Source organism: Tursiops truncatus, chromosome 3 (genome assembly GCF_011762595.2).
Source record: "Tursiops truncatus isolate mTurTru1 chromosome 3, mTurTru1.mat.Y, whole genome shotgun sequence".
NCBI classification, from domain to species: Eukaryota; Metazoa; Chordata; class Mammalia; order Artiodactyla; family Delphinidae; genus Tursiops; species Tursiops truncatus.
In genome coordinates, this window is record NC_047036.1 from 16,221,908 (window position 1) to 16,242,896 (window position 20,989).

General features: G+C 36.5%; 1 protein-coding gene across 2 annotated transcripts in view; it reads right to left on the reverse strand.

Annotated features, from left to right (window-relative positions):
- Window positions 1-20,989, reverse strand: part of CDH18 (cadherin 18) — a 504,214-nt gene that overhangs the window by 67,596 nt on the left and 415,629 nt on the right. For both annotated transcript variants that reach the window (XM_073802032.1, XM_073802033.1), the window contains exon 8: window positions 14,334-14,470. In XM_073802032.1, coding sequence (XP_073658133.1) covers window positions 14,334-14,470 — 137 coding nt within the window. The remainder of the gene's footprint in view (window positions 1-14,333; window positions 14,471-20,989) is intronic.

Sequence of the window (20,989 nt, forward strand, 5' to 3'; positions counted from 1 at the left end):
AAAGCTTTTGCACAGCAAAGGGAACCATAATCAAGACCAAAAGACAACCCTCAGAATGGGAGAAAATGTTTGCAAATGAAGCAACTGACAAAGGATTAATCTCCAAAATTTACAAGCAGCTTATGCATCTCAATAAAAGAAAGAAAAAAAAAAACTAATCCAAAAATGGGCAGAAGACCTAAATAGACATTTCTCCAAAGAAGATATACAGACTGCCAACAAACACATGAAAGAATGCTCAACATCATTAATTGTTAAAGAAATGCAAATCAAAACTACAATGAGATATCATCTCACACCAGTCAGAATGGCCATCATCAAAAAAATCTAGAAACAATAAATGCTGAAGATGGTGTGGAGAAAAGGGAACACTCTTGCACTGCTCATGGGAATGTGAATTGATACAGCCACTATGGAGAACAGTATGGAGGTTCCTTAAAAATCTACAAATAGAACTACCGTATGACCCAGCAATCCCACTACTGGGCATATACACTGAGAAAACCATAATTCAAAAAGAGTCATGTACCAAAATGTTCATTGCAGCTCTTTTTACAATAGCCCAGAGATGGAAACAACCTAAGTGTCCATCATCAGATGAATGGATAAAGAAGATGTGACACATATATACAATGGAATATTACTCAGCCATAAAAAGAAACGAAATTGAGCTATTTGTAATGAGGTGGATGGACTTAGAGTCTGTCATACAGAGTGAAGTAAGTCAGAAAGAGAAAGACAAATACCGTATGCTAACAAATATATATGGAATTTAAGAAAAAAAATGTCATGAAGAAGCTAGGGGTAAGACAGGAATAAAGACACAGACCTACTATAGAATGGACTTGAGGATATGCGGAGGGGGAAGGGTAAGCTGTGACAAAGTGAGAGAGTGGCATGGACATATATACACTACCAAACGTAAAATAGACAGCTAGTGGGAAGCAGCCGCATAGCACAGGGAGATCAGCTTGGTGCTTTGTGACCACCTAGAGGGCTGAGATAGGGAGGGTGGGAGGAAGGGAGATGCAAGAGGGAAGAGATATAGGAACATATGTACATGTATAACTGATTCACTTTGTTACAAAGCAGAAACTAACACACCATTGTAAAGCAATTATACTACAATAAAGATGAAAAAAAAAAAAAAGATGTACCCTAGGACATGGGATCTGAGGATTTTAGACTTGCCAGCCTCCATAACTGCAGGAGCCAACATAAGCCAATTCATCAAAATGAATTGATTGATTCAGAATTATTGATTCTGAATTCTATTGATTCTGTTTCTCTGTAGCACCCTGAATAATACAAGTACAGTTGACAGCAGAATGCAGGTTAATCTTTACTCATCTCAAGGCTGAATCCATGAATTATCTGCTCTATGAAATCTTCACTGGTCCTCTTAGAGAGATTAAGTCACCATGTTTTCATGTTTCTCTAGTCCCTAAAAAATTTATCACTAAAACTCCCTCTGGCAAGAGCATTGCAATCACAACTAACTGCTGAACAATCATCGACAGGAAGATACTGGAACTCACCAAAAAAGATATCCAATATCCAAATACAAAGGAGAAGCCACAATGAGATAGTAGGAGGGGCACAATCACAAATAAAATCAAATCCCATAACTGCTGTGTGTGTGACTTACAAACTGGAGAATACTTATACCACAGAAGTCCACCCATTGGAGTGAAGGTTCTGAGCCCCACGTCAGGCTTCCCAACCGCAGGGGCTGGCAATGGGAGGAGGAATTCCTAGAGAATCAGACTTTGAAGGTTACAGGGATTTGATTACAGGACTTCAACAGGACTGGGGGAAACAGAGACTCCACTCCTGGAGGTCACACACAAAGTAGTGTGCACATTGGGACACAGGGCAAGGAGCAGTGACACCACAGGAGACTGAACCCGACCTACCTGCTAGTGTTGCATGGTCTCCTGCAGAGGCGGGGTGTGGCTGTGTCTCACTGTGAGGAAAAGGACACTGGCAGCAGAAATTCTGGGAAATACTCCTTGGTGTGAGCCTTCCCAGAGTCCTCCATTAGCCCCACCAAAGAGCCAGGTAGGCTCCAGTGTTGGGTCATCTCAGGCCAAACAACCAACATGGAGGGAACCCAGCCCCACCCATAAGTAGACAAGCAGATTAAAGTTTTACTGAGCTCTGCCCACCAGAGCAACACCCAGCTCTACCCACCACCAGTCCCTCCCATCAGGAAACTTCCACAAGCCTCTTAGATAGCCTCATCCACCAGAGGGCAGACAGCAGAAGCAAGAACTACAATCCTGCAGCCTGCGGAACGAAAACCACATTCAGAGAAATATAAACAAAGTAAAAAAGCAGAGGACTATGTACCAGATGAAGGAACAAGACAAAACCACAGAAAAACAACTAAATGAAGTAAAGATAGGCAACTTTCCAGAAAAAAAATTCAGAATAATGATAGTAAAGATGATCCAGGACCTCAGAAAAAGGATGGAGGCAAAGATCAGGAAGATGCAAGAAATGTTTAACAAAGACCTAGAACAATTAAAGAACAAACAAACAGAGATGAACAATAAAACAACTGAAATAAAAAATACACTAGAAGCAATCAATAACAGAATAACTGAGGCAGAAGAACAGATAAATGACCTGGAAGACAGAATGGTGGGATTTACTGCTGTGGAACAGAATAAAGAAAAAAGAATGAAAAGAAATGAAGACAGCCTAAGAGACCTCTGGGAAAACATTAAACACAACAACAGTCGCATTATAGCGGCTCCAGAAGGAGAAGAAAGAGAGAAATGACCTGAGAAAATATTTGAAGAGATTATAGTTGAAAACTTCCCTAACAGGGGAAAGGAAATAGCCACCCAAGTCCAGGAAGCACAGAGTCACAGGCAGGATAAACCTAAGGAGAAACACACTGAGACACATAGTAATCAAATTGGCAAAAGTTAAAGACAAAGAAAAATTATTGAAAGCAGCAAGGGAAAAATGACAAATAACATACATGGGAACTCCCATAAGGTTAAGAGCTGATTTCTCAGCAGAAACTCTACAAGCCAGAAGGGAATGGCATGACATATTTAAAGTGATGAAAAGGAAGAACTTACAACTAAGATTACTCTACCTGTCAATGATTTCATTCATATTCAATGGAAAAATCAAAAGCTTTACAGACAAGGAAAAGCTAAGAGAATTCAGCACCACCAAACCAGCTCTACAACAAATGCTAAAGGAACTTCCCTAAGTGGGAAACACAAGAGAAGAAAAGGAACTACAAAACCAAACCCATAACAATTAAGAAAATGGTCATAGGAACACACATATCGATAATTACCTTAAACGTGAATGGATTAAATGCTCCAACGAAAAGACACAGGCTCGCTGAATGGATACAAAAACAAGACCTATATATATGCTGTCTACAGGAGACCCACTTCAGACCTAGAAACACATACAGACTGAAAGTGAGGGGATGGAAAAATATATTCCATGAAAATGGAAATCAAAAGAAAGCTGGAGTCGCAATACTCATATCAGATAAAATAGACTTTAAAATAAAGAATGTTCCAAGAGACAAGGAAGGACACTACATAATGATCAAGGGATCAATCCAAGAAGGTATAACAATTATAAATATATATGCACCCAACGTAGGAACACCTCAATACATAAGCCAAATGCTAACAGCAATTAAAGAGGAAATTGACAGTAACACAATAATAATGGGAGACTATAACACCTCACTTACACCAAGAGACACATCACCCAAACAGAAAATTAATAAGGAAACACAAGCTTTAATTGACACAACAGACCAGATAGATTTAATTGATATTTATAGGACATTCCATCCAAATACAGCAGATTCCACTTTCTTCTCAAGTGCGCATGGAACATTCTCCAGGATAGATCACATCTTGGGTCACAAATCAAGCCTCAGTAAATTTAAGAAAATTGAAATCATATCAAGCATCTTTTCTGGCCACAAAGATTAGAAATCAATAACAGGGGAAAAAAACCGTAAAAAACACAAACACATGGAGGCTAAACAATACATTACTAAATAACCAAGAGATCACTGTAGAAAGCAAAGAGGAAATCAAAAAATACCTAGAGACAAATGACAATGAAAACACTATGATCCAAAGCCTATGGGATGCAGCAAAAGCAGTTCTAACAGGGAAGTTTATAGCAATACAAGCCTACCTCAAGAAACAAGAAAAATCTCAAATAAACCATCTAACCTTATACATAAAGGAGCTAGAGAAAGAACAAACAAAACCCAAAGTTAGCAGAAGGAAACAAATCATAAAGATCAGAGCAGAAATAAATGAAATAGAAACAAATAAAACAATAGCAAAGATGAATAAAACTAAAAGCTGGTTCTTTGAGAAGATAAACAAAATTGATAAACCATTAGCCAGATTCATCAAAAACAAGAGGGAGAGGACACATATCAATAAAATTAGAAATGAAAAAGAAGTTACAACAGACACCACAGAAATACAAAGCATCCTAAGAGGCTACTACATGCAACTATATACCAATAAAATGGACAATCTGGAAGAAATGGATAAATTCTTAGAAATGCAGAACCTTCCAAGACTGAACCAGGAAGAAATAGAAAATATGAACAGACCAATCACAAGTAATAAAATTGAAACTGTGATTAAAAATCTTCCAAAAAACAAAAGTCCAGGACCAGATGGCTTCACAGGTGAATTCTATCAAACATTTAGAGAAGAGCTAACACCTATTCTTCTCAAACTCTTCTAAAAAATTTCAGAGGAAGGAACAGTCCCAAACTCATTCTAAGAGGCCACCATCACCCTGATACCAAAACCAGACAAAGATACTCCAAAAAAAAAAGAAAATTACAGACCAATATCACTGATGAATATAGATGCAAAAATCCTCAACGAAATACTAGCAAACAGAATCCAACAACACATTAAAAGGATCATACACCATGATCAAGTGGGATTTATCCCAGGGATGCAAAGATTCTTCAATATATGCAAATCAATCAATGTGATACACCATATTAACAAATTTAATAATAAAAATCATATGATCATCTCAGTAGATGCAGAAAAAAGCTTTTGACAAAATTCAACACCCATTTATGACAAAAACTCTCCAGAAAGTGGGCATAGAGGGAACCTACCTCAACATAATAAAGGCAATATATGACAAACCCACAGCAAACATCATTCTCAATGGTGAAAAACTGAAAGCATTTCCTCTAAGATCAGGAACAAGACAAGGATGTCCACTCTCACCACTATTATCCAACATAGTTTTGGAAGTCCTAGCCATGGCAATCAGAGAAGAGAAAGTAAAAGGAATACAAATTGGAAAAGAAGAGGTAAAACTGTCACTGTTTGCAGATGACATGATACTATACATACAGAATCCTAAAAATGCCACCAGAAAACTACTAGAGCTAATCAATGAATTTGGTATAGATGCAGGATATAAAATTAATACACCAAAATCTCTGGCATTCCTATACACTAATGATGAAAAATCTGAAAGGGAAATTAAGGAAACACTCCCATTTACCATTACAACAAAAAGAATAAAATACCTAGGAATAAAACTATCTATGTAGACAAAAGACCTGTATACAGAAAACTCTAAGACACTGATGAAAGAAATTAAAGATGATACAAACAGATGGACAGATATACCATGGTCTTGGATTGGAAGAATCAATATTGTGAAAATGACTATACTACCCAAAGCAATCTACAGATTCAATGCAATCCCTATCAAATTACCAATGGCAGTTTTTACAGAACTAGAACAAAAAATCTTAAAATTTGTATGGAGACACAAAAGACCCCAAATAGCCAAAGCAGTCTTGAGGGAAAAAAAAAACGGAGCTGGAGGAATCAGACTCCCTGACTTCAGACTATACTACAAAACTACAGTAATCAAGACTCTATGGTACTGGCACAAAAACAGAAATATAGATCAATGGAACAGGATAGAGAGTCCAGAGATAAACCCATGCACAAATGGTCAACTAATCTATCACAAAGGAGGCAAGGATATACAATGGAGAAAAGGCAGTCTCTTCAATAAGTGGTGTTGGGAAAACTAGACAGCTACATGTAAAGGAATGAAATTAGAACACTGCCTAACACCATATGCAAAAATAAACTCGAAATGGATTAGAGACCTAAATATAAGACCAGACACTATAAAACTCTTAGAGGAAAACACAGGAAAAGCACTCTTTGACATAAATCACAGCAAGATCTTTTTTGTTCCACCTCCTAGAGTAATGGAAATAAAACCAAAAATAAACAAATGAGACCTAATGAAATTTAAAAGCTTTTGCAAAGCAAAGGAAACTACAAACAAGATGAAAAGACAGCCCTCAGAATGGGAGAAAACATTTGCAAACGAATCAACAGAAAAAGGATTAATCTCCAAATCATACAAGCAACTCATGCAGCTCAATATCAAGACAATAATCCAATCCAAAAATAGGCCAAAGACCTATATAGACATTTCTACAAAGAAGACATACAGATGGCCAAGAGGCACATGAAAATATGCTCAACATCACTAATTATTAGAGAAATGCAAATCAAAACTACAATGAGGTATCACCTCACACCAGTTAGAATGGGCATCAACAGAAAATCTACAAACAACAAATTCTGGAGAGGTTGTGGAGAAAAGAGAACCCTCTTGCACTGTTGGTGGGAATGTAAATTGATACAACCACTATGGAGAACAGTATGGAGGTTCCTTAATAAACTAAAAATAGAATTATCATATGACCCAGCAATCCCACTACTGGGCATATACCCAGAGAAAACCATAATTCAAAAAGACACATGCACCCCAGTGTTCATTACAGCACTATTTACAATAGCCAGATCATGGAAGCAAACTAAATGCCCATTGATAGACAAATGGATAAAGAAGATGTGGTACATATATACAATGGAATATTACTCAGTCATAAAAAGTAATGAAATCGGGTCATTTGCAGAGACGTGGATGGATCTAGAGACTGTCATACAGAGCAAAGTAAGTCAGAAAGAGAAAAACAGATATCGTATATTAACGCATATATGTGGAACCTAGAAAAATGGTACAGATGAACTGGTTTGCAGGGCAGAAATTGAGACACAGATGTGGAGAACAAACATATGGACACCAAGGGCGGAAAGTGGCACGGGGGGTGGGGGAGTGGTGGTGGGATGAATTGGGAGACTGGGATTGACATATATACACTAATATGTATAAAGTGGATAACTAATAAGAACCTGCTGTATAAAAATATATTAAATTTAAGAATTTAAAAAAAAAGAAAACATCACCACAGTAATTATCCATAATGCAATTATTTGCTTAACTTATCTTTTGCATTAGACTCTTAAATTCTTCAAAGACAAAATAATACCTTCAATATCATTAGTGCCTAAAATACTACACCACCTAGCAAGTATCATTTATTAATATATTCTGAGTGAGTTAGTTAAGGTATACTTTAGGACCAAGATGATAAAGTATACCATACCAAAGTACTGGTATGGTAGCCAAGGAAGTAGAACATTCCAAGAGGAGACAGGATGATTAATACAGTCAAAAAACACAAATAAATCAGGGGAGATAAGAAATGAAAAGTACTCATTGGTTTAGCTATTGGGAAGTGATGAACACATTGGCAGTTTCTGAAAATCACTTAGAATGAAACTATACATTATCCTGAGCTGAGACATTAACATGGAAATTGAGGGAGATGAGAGCTAGTCACTTGAAAAATATATTAAGAACTACTTATTGAGTGCCTACTAGTGCTATTATTTTACTTAGGAGTCATATAAAAGGAAAAGTAAGTGATGACATATAAGTTTGAAAGAATATTTATTATCCTATAAAAAAAATAATACCCCCAAATTTTACAGATATTTTAGGATTATGGTAGGTAGAATTCTAAAGGTGCCAGCACATGATTTCTGTCCCTTGGTTATTCAACTAAACACTAATCTGGATACTGTTGTGAAGGAATTTTGCAGGTATAATTAAAGTCCCAAGTCAGGTGACCTTCAAACACAAAGATTATTTGGGTGGGCCTGACCCAGTTGGGTGAAAACCACTGAAAGCAGAGACTTTCTCCAGATGGTAGCAGAAGAGAAAATTAAATAGATTCAAGCATAAGAAGGATTTGACACACTGTTGCTTGTTTGAAGAAGGTAAAGGAATGCAGGCAGCTTCTAAGAGGAGGGAACTGCCTCAGCTAACAACCAGAAAAAGAATGGAGCCCTCACACCTACATCCTCAAGAAAGTGGATTCTGCCAACAAGGAAAATGAGTGTGAAATCAGATTCTTCCCTGAAACCTTCAGATAAGAGCCCAGCCCAGCTGACACATGATTTCAGTCTTTCCAGATTTAAAGCAGAGAACTCAGTTGAACACTCCTGGACTTCTGACCTAAAGAAATCATATGATTATTTGTTACACATTAATAGAAAAGTAATAGAAGTTACCAAATAGCTCCATTATGGATTACATTGTTACATGTAACATAAATGTTCCACAGGTATTTTTTGAGAAAGTACCCTTCCACCAGAACTGTGATATGTGATAATAAGACATCACTTTCTATTTCCCTAACCAGACGCATATTGAATTTATCTGATTATTAGTGTATTCTTTAAAATTGTGAAAATAATCTTATGTCTCAGAATGAATTTTTAAAATAATAGAATAAACCTCAATCAGTTAAAATACCTGACCAGTACTTGGGTTCAATGGACAACAGCTGCCACAGAGGGTCATATTAGAATAAGCACAGATCTAGGAACCAAAATATTTAGATTCATATTTTGTGTGAGTCTCACTTTCCTTTCTCTTATAAAATGAGAAAATATGTGTCTTCTCTATTTCACAAAAAAATTTGTTAGGATGACATGGCTGTAAAACACACCATACAAGTGCAAATAGCTGCTAGTTATGTTTAGCTGCAGTAGTAAAAGATATCACAGACCAGACCCATGTTTCCTGCCTTTCCTGCATGACTGGGCAGTTGAATAATCACTTTGACCTAGAACCACAGGATGAAAAAAGGCAGAGCCAAACATCATATAATTAACAGCTGCATTGCATCTGAGCCCCACCTGAATGCTCAAAGGATGCCCACTTCAGCTCTGACACCCTCATCTTTCACACTGGTCCTCTAGCAGGAGGCCTGTTCACCTGAAGGAAAGACCAATATTTTGTTTTTGTTTTCTTTTGCACAGAGGTGCTTTGCTCTTATTTTCTCTTAAATCATGGTGCATTGCTTCATCTGCCCAGAGAAGGAACATTTCTCTTCTCTTAACCCCTAGGTAGGCTAAACAAGTATTTTAAAACCTTAACTTCTAATTTTAATTCCGTAGAACAACAGTCTCCTCAAAACTGTTACATTAAGGTTTTAGAAAATCCCATTTCTGCTCTTGAAAGACAATGTCAATAGAATGAGAAGATAAGACACATACTGGGAGAAAATATTTGCAAAAGACACATCTAATAAATTAGTTACACAAAACATGCAAAGGAGTCAAAATTAAACACTAAGAAAACAAATAATCTGATTAAAAAATGGGCCAAAGACCTTAATAGATACTTCACCAAAGAAAACATACACATGGCAAATAAGTATATGAAAACATGTTTCACATATATGTCATCAGGAAAGTGCAAATTAAAGCAAGATACTACTACATATCTATGAGTGGCCCAAATCCAGGGAAGACTGACAATACCAAATGCTGGTTAGGATGTGGAACAATGGGAACTCTTATTCATTCATATCTGGTGGCTATGCAAACTGGCACAGCTGTTTCAAAAGACATTTTGTCAATTTCTTATAAAACTAAACATACTCTTGCCATATGATCCAAGGAGTGCACATTTTGTATTTACCAAAGGAGCTGAAAATTTCTGGCCATACAAAAAACCTACACATGGATGTTTATAGCAGCTTTATTTCATCATTGCCAAAACTTGGAAACAACCAAGATGAATTCATCTTCAGACGATGAATGGATAAACTCTGGTACATGCTGACAATGGAATATTATTGAGTACAAAAAAAATGAGCTATCAAGACAAAAAAAGACATGGAGGAAACTTCAATCCATATTACTAAGTGAAAGAAGCCAACCTGAAAGGCTACATACTGTATGATTTCAACTACATGACATTCTGGAAAAGGTAAACCTATGGAGTCAATAAAAAGATCAGTGGTTGCCAGGGGTAGGGATGGGGAGACATGAACAGGTACAGCACAGAAGATTTTTAATGCATTCAAATTACTCTGTATGATATTATATTGATTGGTTTATGCCGTTATACATTTATCTAAAGCCATAGAATAAGGAGTTAACCCTAAATTAAACTATAAACATTGGTTGGTTATGATGTGTCAATGTAGGTTCATCAATTGTAACAAATGTATCACTCTGGTGGGGGAATGTTGATAGCAGAGAAAGCTAAGCATGTGCAGGTGCAGAGAATATATGGGAAGTCTCTGTCCATTCCTCTCAAGTTTGCTATGAGCCTAAAACTGCACTAAACAAAATAAAGCCTTTAAAAAGATCCTGTAGAAAAAGTATCCAAAATAGAAAACACTTTGATGACATGGCTCATGGTAAAGTAAATGCTTACAAACAATTGTACGCGGAAGGGCACCCAACTCTATTTTATAGGCACTTAGGCTAAGCAATCAGTAAGTGAATGTGAGCTTTTCCAGACACAGTCTCCCAATATGGCTATAAAATCTTAACTAGTGCTCGTTCTTTCTACATACCTGTTTATGATTAGGATTAAATTATATTTTAGTAGTGTTCATTGAGGAGTCTCTAAGGCTTCTTTATTACCATCTATAAAATTCAGGATGTTACTCTTTACTGTACTGTTTTACTTAGTAGATGTGTATTAACTCATTTCCCATATGAAATACTAGCAGATAGTAAAAAAAAAAAAAAGGAAAGAAAAGAAAAGAAAAAGAACGTAGTAAGTACATATTTAAGACGTTACTTTAGTAAAAATGAACATTCCCTTTAGTAATGATTGCAAATAATATAATTTTCATGATATACTTGAACTCATGTATATTTATAAATTAGCTTCTACTTGATACAAATATTATTTGGGCTGAGGTGAGATTTAGAAGTGATCTAAAGTATGGCTTCTGATCAAAATACCTCTGGAGTTGAACTTGATGTTATTTTAAAATAAGTCCCTATTCTTTCTGACAAGCAAATATCATTCTCCCCAGGGATTCTTCCCTTCCTTCTTCTGTACATGGAACCTGTTCTCAAGAAGAACTACACAATATTTTTGGAAACTTTTCAATGTCTCTATCACATCTACTTCAGTATATCAATCCATTTATTCTTTTATTTTAAAGCTAATTTTAAATGAGCCTTTATCATTTGACAGCTATTTTATTGTATTTGGGTGACTAAGAACATGCAAATCTAGACCTAGTCTGATTATTTTGAAAATGAAAATTAACCAGAATTATAACAAATGAACCCACTCATGTATTCTTTATAACACTCATTTAAAAGTAATTTTTCAGCACAGTATTTCCCTTTGAAAATGCTTATTTTCAAAGGGAAATACTATGCTGAAAAAATATCTAAATGGAAACCACTTGAGTTGATTTTTCAGATGAGAAACATGAAAAATTCAGGTGGAATAGAAAAGACTGGAGTAGGGCTTCCCTGGTGGCACAGTGGTTGAGAATCTGCCTGCCAATGCAGGGGACACGGGTTCGAGCCCTGGTCTGGGAAGACTCCACATGCTGTGGAGCAACTGGGCCCATGAGCCACAGCTACTGAGCCTGCGTATCTGGAGCCTGTGCTCTGCAACAAGAGAGGCCGTGATAGTGAGGGGCCCGCACACCACGATGAAGAGTGGCCCCCGCTTGTCACAACTAGAGAAAGCCCTCACACAGAAATGAAGACCCAACACAGCCATAAATAAATTACTTAATTAATTTTAAAAAATAGCAGATACCAAGAAATGGGATGAGGGAGATTAAAAAAAAAAAAAAAGACTGGAGTAGTTTAATTACTGATTTGTGATAAAGGACATTATAAAAGAGCATAAACCACAATGAGCTATCAGCCCACACCTACTAGAATGGTTATGGTCAGTATGTAATAATAAAAACTGGTAATAATATGGAGTAATAGGAACCCCCATATTGTGTTGTTGTGAATGTAAAATTTAACCACTTTGGAAAACAGTCTGGCCGTTCATCAAAATTTTAAATATAGTTTCTTTATGACCCCGCAATCCCACTCCTAGGTATATATCCCAAAGAAATGAAAACTCATCCACACAGAAACATTCATATTAATGCTCTTAAGAGCATTCTTCAAATTAGGCAAAAAGTGGAAGCAACCCAAACATCTATCAAGTGATGAATGGATAAATAAAATGTGGTATAACCATATAATGGAATATTTTTTAGCAATAAGAAAGAAGGAAATACTGATACATGCTACAGTGTAAATGAACTTTGAAAATATCATGTTAAGTGAAATAAGCCAGTCACAAAGGACCATGTGTTATTGATTATTTTATATGAAATACCAATACAAGGCAAATCTATCACTATAGACTGAATGTTTATGTCTCCCCAAAATTCAGAGTGGACCACTCATGAGTGAGATTAGTACCCTTATAAAAGAGACTCCAGAGAGATTCCTTGCCCTTGCTACCATGTGAGTACACCACTAGGAGACAGCCATCTATGAACCAGGAAGTGGGTTCTCACCAGACCCCAAATCTGTTGGCCCCTAATCTCGGATTTCCAGACTCCAGAACTGTGAGAAAAAAATGTTTGCTGTTTAAAGCACTCAGTTTATGATATTTCGTTATAGCAGCTTAAACAGACTAAGACATCTATAGAAACAAAAACTAGATTAGTCGCTTCTTGGGTTGATGCATGGGGAAGGGGGAGTAGAGAGTGATGACTAAGGGGGACAGGATTTCTTTCTTTTTTTTTTTTTTTTTTTTTTTTGCGGTACGCAGACCTATCACTGTTGTGGCCTCTCGCATAGTGGAGCACAGGCTCCGGACACGCAGGCCCAGCGGCCATGGCTCACGGGCTCAGCCGCTCCACGGCATGTGGGATCTTCCCGGACCGGGGCACGAACCTGCGTCCCCTGAATCGGCAGGCAGACTCGCAACCACTGTACCACCAGGGAAGCCCAGGGATTTCCTTTTGAAGTAATGAACATATTCTAAAATCAATTGTGGTGATTGATGCACAGCTCTGAATTTACTAAAACTCATTAAACTATACACCTTAAAAAGATGAATGGTATGGTATGTAAACTATTTCTAAATGAAGTTTTAATATTTTAAAAATGTCTTATACCTTCTGAGGGCAAAAGAAAGAGAGAGCATAATTTTATTTTACATAGCTTTATTTTCTAACATGAAGTTTTCCTAAATTTTAACATCTATAGTTCACTCATGAGTATGTTGGAATCTTTTAAAATGTATATGTAAGCTGGGTATACTATACTAAATTTTATTATAGTATATATAATACTAAACTTGGGGCAATTTGTACCTTTCACTTATTTCTCAACATTTAAAGAAAGACTTCATTTTCTTGACAGTAGTCCATTTTCCTAAAGCTTTATTCTAATTTCATTTGAAGACAGTTATGTACATCTTTTTGAACTCAGAGATAATTGTTGACATTTATGATTTTTTAAAAAAATCTTAGGTGTTTAGCACAATGCAATGCTCTGGATGAGGATGGAACAATGGCCTTCCTCAGTTGTATACCATGTGCGTCTCTTGAAAAGAACTTAGACCTGCCTGCTGAAATTCCAAGAGCTATTCTTTTGCTATAAAATTTCTAAGTGTTAATTGAAGCTTGAGGAAGGGTGTTATATTGATAAAATTATTCAAGTAAAATGTTAGATTTTCGTTTCTTCTCTTTATATTCCTAAACTGCTCCACCGTATATGAAGTATTCTTCTTCTACTTAAGTAAGACATAAGCACGTGACAAAGCAAATCTCATAATTAAGAAGAGAATGAAATATTTTGACTCAGTGATGCAGACTAAGTGTTCTGTGATGCCAATTTTTCACCACTATGTGGGGATTAAAGTAAAGAGAAAGGTATACGCTTTATTCACTGCATCTGACAATGAGTAACTGTATCTACTACATTCTGTGCACTCTGCTAGATCATGGCATAAAAAATAGAAATCATGATAGCCCTGCTCCAGAGAAAGTCTCAGCATAAATCTTCATGTATAAGTGACATCTTTCCTATGGTACATAATGTAAAGAAATTTACCATTTTCTGAAGCAGCAACTGTGATGTTGTACCATGGAGTTTCTTCTCTATCAAGAACCTTGGTAGTCTTAATGGTCCCAGTGTTGGCATCAATGTTGAAAAACCTGTCATCTTCAGCATTGTAGTCGATGAAGTATCTAGAGAAAAAAAAAATTGGATACTCTTTTACTTGATGCTATAATGAAGAAAAGAAAACTGAACCAAGGGAGGTATTAAATCTACTATACTCAAATATTGAAATATGTATTTTTACTTCTCATATTTGGCCCTTAAGATTTGTCCACCTGTTTTATATTTGCATAGAAATGATATCAATTATTTTTCTGTCAGTCCTTAATTAAGGTTTAATTCAATTACTAATTCAAAAAGTTAAAAATCAAAACACTAAACTCCACGAATAAAATAGTAGGTAGTAGATAGTAAAAACACAGTAATTAATAAGGGAAGGATTGAAAAAAACTGCCTTTGTGAAGACCATAGTACATTAAGAAAAAATTAAACCTTTAATGAAATTTCTCATTACTATATGTACAATGTTTTTAGGATAACAGATGTCAAAGATTAATTTATCTTGGAATTTCATCATAGCTGAGCTTTGAAGATAAATACAAAATGAAAAACAAAACATTTTAATTAATGACCATTGTGTCTCCATCACCTAGCAACTTGTTTGGTCAAAGAATGAGAAAATGAACAGGAAGTAGGTTGCATCCTCAGCCACAAGTCTTCTTCCCTCACTAGTTCATGTAATTTTGTAGGGCTCTCTTCTATTAGGTTTGGCCTCCAGCTTACTTTGGCAATAGAATGAGTTGAAAGTGATGGTGTTCTGTTCCACATTTGGGTCTAGATTTCATGAGACTTTAAATGTTTCCTCTTATGCTCTGCCACTACCATAAGAAGCACATTCCAGGGTTAGACCACTGGTTCCCAGAAGAAAGATGAGACCTCAAGTCAGAGTTGTCAGCTTCTCATCCTAGAGTAGAGCTACCTAGTAAATGAGCAAATGTAGGAATGAATGTCCTGGAGATTAGCAGACTTGGCAAAGAGAGGCCAGCCTAGTTCAGCTGTTCCTCAGCTAACTCACAGACACAACACCATGGTTATACATGCCTTTTTCCTATACCCTGAGTTTTGGGGTTTTACATTATTCAGCAGTAGTTAATTAACATAAATGTGAATAAATAATATAGTCAACAATCATCATATGTTCTAGAAATGTTCCAAACTATTCCTAAAACAATTTAATGAGTTTTTTTTCTCCTCAAACCTCTAATACTTCTTCCCTCATCATTAATCTTAGCTTAAGTGACATTTCATCTACACCTGAAGAAAAAAAGATGAACTATTATGTGAAAAGTGCAAGGGGCAGAATATTTGAATAGAGGGAACTAAAGTGTAAAGATCCAAATTAAAGAAAAAGCTTGACTTGGTTTAAAAACAGATAGGTGTTTCAGTGTAGCTGGCAGAATGAATGAAGTGGATGGCTAGGGCATAGGACAAGCAAGTCCTATAGCACATGGTAAAGAGTTTTATTTTTTTTATAAAATCGATGGGAAAACATTTTTAACAAAGGAAATAACGGATCTATTTACATTCTGGAAAAATGACAGTGGCTGCTTTGAATCTTGGATTATAGAATGTTAAAAACAATTCAGAAAAGAAATGATGTCATCATGGACAAAAGTGGAAAAATTAGAAGAAAATGAAGTGTATAAAATAGTGCTATATATTGACTACAGCCTATAAAGCTTTTTGTTGTAGTGACATTGGTAAAAAGAAGAAATTACAAATGACTCAATTTTTGTGTTGTATCTGTATATTTGATCTAGCATATAATTAATAAGCCCATTCATGGAGCTGGATAAAAAGTTAGGGGAAAGATTCCCATTGGGAGAAAAAAGAGTTTGGGAGAAATCAATGATTTTGACATGTTATATCTTAGATGTCAATTAAATAAACATATGGAATAAAAGGAAGAAAATTAGACATGGGTGTGGAGTTCAAGTGTACTTTCTGAACAGGAAATATAAATTTGAGGTAGATCAGCCTAAATGTAAAATAATGGGAACAATCTCATCTGGGAGAGAGTTGTAAGAGAAAAGGAAGGGAAAGATTGAGCAGTACAACATCCAATCTCTTAAGTCTAAAGCAGTCCAGCATCTGAATAGGAGAAAGTACCAGCAAAAGGAGAGGAACAGCCCAGGGGAGAAGGAAAACTGGGAGGGAGAGGAGGCATAGAAGTCAAGAAAGGAGTGTTCTAAGTGGACAGCTGAGGTAACATTTATTAAGTTTAGTGGGGTTAGTAAAGGCTGAATTGGATTTGACAGGATGGACATCATTGGTTAATTTGAAAAGAGTAGTTTCAATAAAATATGAAAGGATGGAAGTTTTGCTGTAGTGGATTCTAAAGTATATTGAATGTGAATATAGGAAACCCATGAGTCCTGAGACTTTATTGGATAATAGTACCTGAAGTAAAGATGAGAAAAATGGTGCCTTATGTCATCAGAGAAGTGGGTTCAACAAATTAATTTTTTTCTGATATGAGAAATATTAGTCACTGTCTTTGTTGAAGAATATAATAATTTTGAAAGAGGGAGGAAAAAAAGGGGACTCCCTGGCAATCCAGTGGTTAAGATTCCACACTTCCAATGCGGGGGTGGGGGTTCAATCCCTGGTCAGGGAACTGAGATCCCACATGCCATGTGGTGCAGCCAAAAAAAAAAAAGGGGGGGGGGGGAGGGAATATCTATGAAGAGAAAATTCATGAGAAGGTGAACAGACTGTGTTCCAAAGCACAAATATAAGGATTTCCACTGAAAGTAACAGAGACACTTCTTCCATTTCAACATGAGGAAAATCTCAGAAGACAGGTGATTGTGGTGATGGAAATATTACAAACTTCATCATACTTTCTAGAAGAGAGTATAAGCATAACTGAAATACAACCTGTATCTTGCATAGGCATAAGGTGCTAACAGGGTACCTAGATCATATCACTCAGGTATAAACCTCATAACAACCTGTGGACACACATGCTCAAACATAGCAGAAGATATTAATAGCACCACAGAGATCCAAGTTATAGAGCATCCCAAGACATCTAGGAGCTCATTTAGTGAAAATAACACCTGACAAAAACAGAAGACATCACTTAAAACTGTGTGACCAAAACAAGGAATTGGCTATTTTGTGTACCGGTTGTTCTAATAATAATTATATGTTAATTAAAGAAAATTCAACATGCAAAATCAATTTAAATGAGAAAAGATAGGGGTACAAAGCAAATCTAATTCAAAGAGACACGTGATCCAGACACTACAGAATAGAGGTAAAGAGGTATGCCATTGGGCTTTCCTAAAGCATTAGGCCATGGTGCACTGAAACTGGTTTACTTTCTTTTTTTCTTTTTTAACATCTTTATTGGAGTATAATTGCTTTACAATGGTGTGTTAGTTTCTGCTTTATAACAAAGTGAATCAGTTATACATATACATATGTTCTCATGTCTCTTCCCTCTTGCGTCTCCCTCCCTCCCACCCTCCCTATCCCACCCTCTAGGTGGTCACAAAGCACTGAGCTGATATCCCTGTGCTATGCAGCTGCTTCCCACTAGCTATCTGTTTTAAGTTTGGTAGTGTATATATGTCCATGCCACTCTCTCACTTTGTCACAGCTTACCCTTCCCCCTCCCCATATCCTCAAGTCCATTCTCTAGTAGGTCTGTGTCTTTATTCCCGTCTTTCCCCTATGTTCTTCATTACCCTTTTTTGTTTTTTTTCTTAAATTCCATATATATGTGTTAGCATACGGTATTTGTTTTTCTCGTTCTGACTTACTTTACTCTGTATGACAGACTCTAGGTCCATCCACCTCACTACAAATAACTGTTTCATTTCTTTTTATGGCTGAGTAATATACCACTGTATATATGTGCCACATCTTCTTTATCCATTCATCTGATGATGAACACTTAGGTTGCTTCCATCTCCTGGTTATTGTAAATAGAGCTGCAATGAACATTTTGGTACATGACTCTTTTTGAATTATGGTTTTCTCAGGGTATATGCTCAGTAGTGGGATTGGTGGGTCGTATGGTAGTTCTATTTGTAGATTTTTAAGGAACTTCCATACTGTTCTCCATAGTGGCTGTACCAATTCACATTCCCATGAGCAGTGCAAGAGTGTTCCCTTTTCTCCACAACCTCTCCAACATTTATTGTTTCTAGATTTTTTGATCATGGCGATTCTGACTGTTGTTAGATGATATCTCATTGTAGTTTTGATTTACATTACTATAATGATTAATGATGTTGAGCATTCTTATTGTTATAAGTATTGTTATAAGAATTGTTATTGTCTTATTGACAATAACAATGTCAAAACATTGTTATTGAGCTGCATGAGCTGCTTGTAAATTTTGGAGATTAACCCTTTGACAGTTGCTTCATTTGCAAATATTTTCTCCCATTCTGAGGGTTGTCTTTTGGTCTTTTTCATGGTTTCCTTTGCTGTGCAAAAGCTTTTAAGCTTCATTAGGTCCCATTTGTTTATTTTTGTTTTTATTTCCATTGCTCTAGGAGGTGGGTCAAAAAGGATCTTGCTGTGATTCATGTCATAGAGTGTTCTGCCTATGTTTTCCTCCAAGAGTTTGATAGTTTCTGGCCTTATATTTAGTTCTTTAATCCATTTTGAGCTTATTTTTGTATATGGTGTTAGGGAGGGTTCTAATCTCATACTTTTACATGTACCTGTCCAGTTTTCCCAGCACCACTTATTGAAGAGGCTGTCTTTTCTCCACTGTATATTCTTGCCTCCTTTATCATCAAAGATAAGGTGACCATAAGTGCGTGGGTTTATCTCTAGGCTTTCTATCCTGTTCCATTGATCTATATTTCTGTTTTTGTGCCAGTACCATACTGTCTTGATTACTGTAGCTTTGTAGTATAGTCTGAAGTCAGGGAGCCTGCTTCCTCCAGCTCCGTTTTTCTTTCTCAAGATAGCTTTGGCTACTCGGGGACTTTTGTGCTTCCATACAAATTGTGAAATTTTTTGTTCTAGTTCTGTGAAAAATGCCAGTGGTAGTTTGATAGGGATTGCATTGAATCTGTAGATTGCTTTGGGTAGTAGAGTCCTTTTCACAATGTTGATTCTTCCAATCCAAGAACATGGTATATCTCTCCATCTATTTGTATCATCTTTCATTTCTTTCATCAGTGTCTTATAATTTTCTGCATACAGGTCTTTTGTCTCCTTAGGTAGGTTTATTCCTAGATATTTTATTCTTTACGTTGCAGTGGTAAATGGGAGTGTTTTCTATTTTTTTTGCAGTACACGGGCCTATCACTGTTGTGGACTCTCCCGTTGTGGAGCACAGCCTCCAGACGTGCAGGCTCAGCGGCCATGGCTCACGGGCCCAGCCACTACACGGCATGTGGGATCTTCCTGGACCAGGCTATGAACCTGTGTCCCCTGCATCGGCAGGCAGACTCTCAATCACTGCACCACCAGGGAAGCCCAATGGAAGTGTTTTCTTAATTTCACTTTCAGATTTTGCATCATTAGTGTATAGGTATGCCAGATATTTCTGTGCATTAATTTTGTATCCTGCTACTTTACCAAATTCATTGATTAGCTCTAGTAGTTTTCTGGTAGCATCTTTAGGATTCTCTGTGTATAGTATCATATCGAATTAGAAATAAATAAGAAGTAACAACTGACACTGCAGAAATACAAAAGATCATGAGAGATTACTACAAGCAACTCTATGCCAATAAAATGGACAACCTGGAAGAAATGGACAAACTCTTAGAAATGCACAACCTGCTGAGACTGAACCAGGAAGAAATAGAAAATATGAACAGACCAATCACAAGAACTGAAATTGAAATGATTATTAAAAATCTTCCGAGAAACAAAAGCCCAGGCCAGATGGCTTCACAGGCCTCATTCTATGAGGCCATCATCACCCTGATACCAAAACCAGACAAAGATGTCACAAAGAAAGAAAACTACAGGCCAATATCACTGATGAACATAGATGCAAAAATCCTCAACAAAATACTAGCAAACAGAATCCAACAGCACATTAAATGGATCATACACCATGATCAAGTGGGGTTTATTCCAGGAATGCAAGGATTCTTCAATATATGCAAATCAATCAACGTGATACACCATATTAACAAATTGAAGGAGAAAAAACGTATGATCATCTCAATAGATGCAGAGAAAGCTTCCGACAAAATTCAACACCCATTTATGATAAAAACCCTGCAGAAAGTAGGCATAGAGGGAACTTTCCTCAACATAATAAAGGCCATATATGACAAACCCATAGCCAACATCGTTCTCAATGGTGAAAAACTGAAAGAATTTCCACTGAGATCAGGAACAAGACAAGGTGGCCCACTTTCACCACTATTATTCAACATAGTTTTGGAAGTTTTAGCCACAACAATCAGAGAAGAAAAAGAAATAAAAGGAATCCAAATCGGAAAAGAAGTAAAGCTGTCACTGTTTGCAGATGACATGATACTATACATAGAGAGTCCTAAAGATGATCTACTTTCTTTGACTTGAGTTTATATCACAAAAAAACCCTCTCATAATATCCTTCCCCTGGGGTCTGACGCTGCTGAAGTCTGAATTGCTAA